General features: G+C 42.9%; 1 protein-coding gene across 1 annotated transcript; it reads left to right on the top strand.

The window, feature by feature from the left end:
• Positions 1–2,891: 2,891 nt before the first annotated feature.
• Positions 2,892–5,335, top strand: LOC140745132 (uncharacterized). The gene is made up of 3 exons (XM_073076903.1): positions 2,892–3,253; positions 3,577–3,844; positions 5,210–5,335. The coding sequence occupies exons 1-3, from the start codon at positions 2,892–2,894 to the stop codon at positions 5,333–5,335; spliced, it is 756 nt and encodes a 251-aa protein (XP_072933004.1).
• The last annotated feature ends 665 nt before the right edge of the window (positions 5,336–6,000 follow it).

The following is a 6,000-nucleotide window of genomic DNA, read 5'->3' as shown; positions in this document are numbered from 1 at the left end:
TAATATAAGAGTAGCAGACGAGCATGCAGTCCACCTGATGGTAAGTGGCTACTGCCGCCCATGGACATCTGTAATCAACCTCAGATAGGATTAGATATTCCTACCTGAGGTTGGCCACATATGCGCCGCTACCCCTGAGGACTAAGCTGGAATGCCTCGGAAAAGTCTGTCTCCCTTACCACACCCTTCAAACCAGAACACAGCAGCGCCTAACACTGCTCTTATTAGGTAGAAATAGGTGTAGCGGTGGTACCGCCGGAGTCGAACCACAAAGGATTCTACCACCTTCGAGTAATGAATCAACTGACGTATTGGAAAAAGTAGAACGCGTAACATAAATGTGAACATAAATATTTAACTACATATAAACAATCCTTAAGAATCCTAACTGTTTTAACAGTTAAAATTCAGAAAATCATTATGTAAGGCAATTAAGTAACATCATTCTAATTCGTTGTCATTTTAAATTAAGAAAGGTTATTCAAATTCTTGATAGTTTTAGTTTTTAACTTTTTTGTCAATAATGTCAATAATTTATTTTTTATTAAATAAAATCAATGGGTTCATCACTTTCGTATTATATAAAAAAATGTTTTATGAACTTCTTAAACCGTTTTTTTTCTTAACTCCTCTTTATGTACCTAATGGAGGCACAAGAAATCAGAAAAGCAAGTATGTACTAACTGTATATCTACAGGAAGTGAGGGTCTCGGAGTATTTAAACGGAACCGAATCAGAAGTAACAGGATTAAAAAAAAGATTGTCACGTGCGAGCGGGTCGCGCATTAACATACCCTCGTTTTTTCGTCCCAGATTCGTGACACATCGTGTGCGAGCCTCGCGGTAAATAATAAATCTTTCTAATAAATAAAACAAGGGAACGTGAGTAAGATAAAGAGTGCATGCGCGTTCGGTGCGCCCTAAACGTCATTGTGACTCGCCGACGGATCGTTAAACGAATGTGAAAATATTTTGTGCCTCTTTAGGGTCCGAGGGTTAAATGAGGTCTACATGCCCGCTCCGGTACGGCTTGTTCGTACGTTTGTACGGATCTCATTGAACTGACGGTGACCGTACAATGTACATTATTGTACATGTGCGGCTGATAATAATTTTTGAAGTCAACATTTCCTTAGCGTTGTGTTCTTTTTGTGATGGGTAAAAATGTTAAACTCGCTCCAGGATCACGTGTCCTGATCGAAAATACGTAAGACGAAGAAAAATATGTCAATGGGTGTCAGTTTTATTTTATATTTTATTATTCAGTTTAGGTTTCGAAAGTTTTCACTTCTGCCGGCACTCCCGGAGTGCAACCCGTTGATTTTTTTTGAGGTGGATCATGCAATTTCCTTTGCCATATCTATAACACAAAAATGTCATTTCACCGATACCTATTTTTAATATTTATGGTATACCATGGATATCTGTTATTACAGTATTATACTTACTTGTTTATATGTATAGTTAATATATGTTGGACATAATTTTGCCGTAACGAAAAAATATGATGACCTACGTCGATTCACAGTGTGGTAGGTCATTTTTAATGCTCAGGCGGCAATGTGTAAATATGAGTTTTACATTTACACGGTCGACCGCTGGGAAATTGTCCGCGGATATTATGGGTAGCGGTTTAAAGACGTGTAATGCGGACGGGCCGCATGCTTGACAAACCTCAACGAGCCGTCACAACTCAAACGTGTAATTAGGGCGTTTGACTTGGTTTGTGTAGATTTGCAAGCACTTGTAGCATAGCTTTGGGTTATGCCAAACGTTTGTAGAGGTTTGGAGTTTGTGGCAAGCGCGGTATAATATTAGCATACAAAATATCTAGTTAAGCTTAAAGCAAGAATACGTAAGTGATCGACTTCCAAAATTCAACAAGGATTTCGTAATCCATTACTAAATCCTTATTGAATTTTAGAAAAGCACATGAATTTAAAATTAAATTCTTTAAAATTAAAATGTGACCCATTTGTCTGTGCTGTAAATAGAACATGTTCAATATTTATGACTTTAAAGGCGATTCTAGATTCATGGGCTTACTATACATTACTATGAACATTGTACAGTATTGATAACTACGAATTCAATTTACTACGATAAAATTAACATAGGATTAAGAAATAAGTATTACGCGTGATTTATTATGATATAAGTAAATAGGGCTTGAAACTAAAGGAAAATATCGCGAGGAAAGGTACAGCCTCGGGAGTTCTTAAAACGTTTTCAAAAGTAATACATAGTATTTTTTTTTATATAATATAAGAGTAACAGACGAGCATGCAGTCCACCTGATGGTAAGTGGCTACTGCCGCCCATGGACATTTGTAATCAACCCCAGATAGGATTAGATATTCTTACCTGAGGTCGGCCACAGATGCGCCGCTACCCCTGAGGACTAAGCTGGAACGCCTCGGAAAAGTCTGTCTCCCTTACCACACCCTTCAAACCGGAACACAGCAGCGTCTAACACTGCTGTTATTATATAGAAATAGGTGTGGCGGTGGTGCCGCCGGAGTCGAACCACAAAGGGTTCTACCACCTTCATAAGTATTGTATGTATAGTATCGGTAGACGCGCGTACTAAGGTCTAAATTTCTCTCACTCTTAGATAAGAGCTGTGCCCGGCAGTGATACCCATTAGTATGGGTTGATAATGAAATACATAGATCTTCACCCTTGACGAATTCACTAATAGGTATAGGACGCTAAACTCCAGGGCGGCAGATGATAAAAGTGGCAAAACTGAGATATTTTTCCGAATTCAGAGTAAAAAGCCACTGACGGTAAATTTTTAATTCCACCATTAGGCCTTTTAAGCTATTCTTGTGTATGTAACTTCTTGCATAGTGTTATTTATATACACTTTAAAAAACTGGTGCTAGGTAATGACATTCTTAGGGGTGGCACGCGTTGTCGCGAAGATACGTGAAATAGGCCTTAGCGTTGCCGGCAATAAGACCGAAGCGCTATGGTTCCACGGCCTACGGCGGGGCGTGGAACCACCCTGCATGTCAGTGCGGGTGGGTGACGCGGATATCGAAGTGGGCAGGTGCATGAGATATTTGGGGCTCGTGTTGGACAGCCGCTGGCGCTTCGACGAGCATTTCGACCGCCTGGTCCCCCGGATTCACAAGGTAGCGGGTGCTTTGCACAAACTGCTGCCAAATCTAGGGACTAGGGACCGAGGGAGGAAGTCCGCCGCCTCTACGCAGGCGTCGTGCGCTCTGTCGCGCTCTACGGTGCGCCCGTATGGTCTAATAGACTGTCGGGCTGCCGGCGCCGCGCGGCCAAGCTGAATGCCGCGCAGCGTATGATCGCGATCAGAGTCGCACGAGGATACCGGACGATATCGTATGAGGCGGCCACAGTCCTAGCGCGATTTCCGCCCCTGGACATACTGGCGGATATGACCGCAGAGATCTTTTTCAAGATCCGCGGTCTCCGCCAGAGTGCCCACCCTCCTACCGATGAGACGGTCGAAGTGCTCCGGACGAGAGCCAGCTGGCGCGCCCTAAGACGCTGGCGTGATAGGCTCCAGGAGCCACGGGGCGCACGCCAACGCGTGGTCAGTGCGATCCTGCCCAACTTCCGTGCCTGGCTAAAGAGGAAGAAACGCGTCACTTACCGACTGACACAGGTGCTCACCGGACATGGCTGCTTCGGTGAGTACCTGCACAGGATAGGCAGGGAGGCCTCAGCGCGGTGCCACCATTGTGGACATGCCCAGGATTCTGCGCAGCACACGCTCGAGGAGTGCCCAGCGTGGCAACCTGAGCGGCAGATCCTGGTGCAGCACATAGGGCCGGACCTCTCCCCGGAGAATGTTGTTGCTGCGATGGTCCGTTCTGGCGAAGCGTGGGATAGCGTGGTCGCGTTCTGCGACCGCGTTATGCTCGCAAAAGAGGACGCCGAACGGGCCAGGGAGCGCGCCGATCCCGCGCGGAGACGGAGACGCCGTAGGCGTCGATAGCGCCCACTGGCGCGGTGTCCCTGTAGTTCCGGGACTAGAATAGGGCTACGGTATCCCCTGCCTGTCGTAGGAGGCGACTAAAAGGGGGCTTCCGGGGTTGCGGGCGGCAAGAGTGGGAGCTCGAACCGTCCAGCTAGCGACCCCGGGAAGGACGGCGGTATGTGTGGTCGCATACCGTCGTAAACACTACATGGTGTGGGAGGAGCGAAAACTGCTCCTCCAGGGTAGAGCCCGATCGGGGCATCGCGCTTGGAGGGCTCCAGTTGTGTTCCGTCGGAGATCCCGGAGTTCTCCAACAAGCGTTGAGGACGGCCACCGGGGGGGTTTTAGTGCGGTAAAAATCCCACATAACCCGGCGTCGCTCCCACGTCGTCGGGTACCTTTTGAAGGTTTCCCCCTCGAGAAAAATAAAAAAAAAAAAAAAAAAAGGTAATGACATTCTTAAGGATAGTTTAAACCGATGGATCTATTTTTTTTATTTTTTTGCGCAGTTTTTCCTTACGTAACATCGATATACTGAGAAAAGATATATGAAAGTGATTCCCTAACGGGAATATAGGAAATAGGAAACTATTTTATGTAACTTTAAGGGACATGAAAGCTTGTTTCATTCGCCTGGTATACTCGTAAGTTGTTCCGTTTTTCCGATAGATAGCACAATGAGTCTGATTTCTTCAAACATTTCAATGTCTTTATAATAATATGCACCAAATGGGATTTGTATTATTAGATTGAATATCATCGTGTGTGATCCATGCGGGTTCAATAAAGCAATTTTTCCTTAAAGGTTATTATAATGCATCGCCAAATGTATTCGTTACCACCTTAATGGATCCCCAAGATTGAAAGCAACAAAATAAATCGTAACGAGGTAGGAGGTCAAAATCGAGTCACTTTTTATCCTACCGCCTAATCTAAAAACCAAACTTAGCACCTTGAGGACTCCCGGGGACAGACGCTGCCACTAACATATTAAATAAATATGTCGGTCGCCATTTGATCAGGTCCGATGCAGAAGCAGTGCCTCAATAATCACACATCAAGCGATCTTCGGTCTTAATAATAAGGTTAAAGACACGTTTTGTTGTGTAGAGCATGGGATTTCTTGGGTATATTTTTACTATTATTTTTAAGCTCCCATCACCGGTCTAATTCGTCAGAGCGACCGAGTCACCAACGCAAACACGCGTCGCCTTGTGAATATGTTGTGTAAAGATGTGAAATTGTTTCCAGCACGGACCCATGGGAACAAACGCTCAATGGCTTTATCTGTTTTTGACATTTGCTAAACACAGTCTATTCTTGCCTAGGAAAATTAAGCCTACAAAAGTCTTGTTATGTAATCTTGAAAACGAATGAACTGATTATGTCAAGTTTTTCCGCAAAGTAAAACTATATTTAGTTAATACGCGCAATATAAAATATTATGTACTTCGATTTGAATCACCCCTCAGATAATATGAAGAGTTATTTTGTCTTTATATATGTATACCATAGATAAGTACAGATATCACACCGCCTTATAATTGAAGGAAGCCATTAAATGACTTAAACAGCTGACAATTCTGTCAGCCGTTTAATGGCTGTCATGGTATAATTTGAGCGGAATAATGCCGACATGCGCATACACGAAATCAAAGAAAAAATGCGAAGAAATATCGTTTCACTCGTAAACGATCTAAAAACTATTTTTTTTTAATATTTTGCAAACACATATCCAATAATTGACAGTGACAATTGTCAAAAGGTTACATTTTCTTGTCAGGAGCGAGTGTGTATGTTTATATAATGAAAGGTGCGATCTTTTGGACCCACTAGTACTAAATTTAAGCCTTAAAACAAAGGCTATTTGTGCTATTTGTCCGTTCATACAATAATAATTCAAGACTTTGACTGATTTAAATAATTATTTTTAAATCTATACTTCTTTAAGCGTATTATAAAAATCAGATGGACGTGATATTTTTTTGTATTGATTGATTGATATTTGGACAAAATTTTGTATATAGGTTACTAAAGATAAT

The sequence above is a fragment of the Epargyreus clarus genome, unplaced genomic scaffold (genome assembly GCF_041222505.1).
Source record: "Epargyreus clarus isolate Ecla_fem2 unplaced genomic scaffold, WU_Ecla_fem_2.2 ptg000009l, whole genome shotgun sequence".
Taxonomy (NCBI): domain Eukaryota; kingdom Metazoa; phylum Arthropoda; class Insecta; order Lepidoptera; family Hesperiidae; genus Epargyreus; species Epargyreus clarus.
Note: the sequence above shows the minus strand (reverse complement) of the source record. Positions and strands in the feature narration are given on the sequence as shown.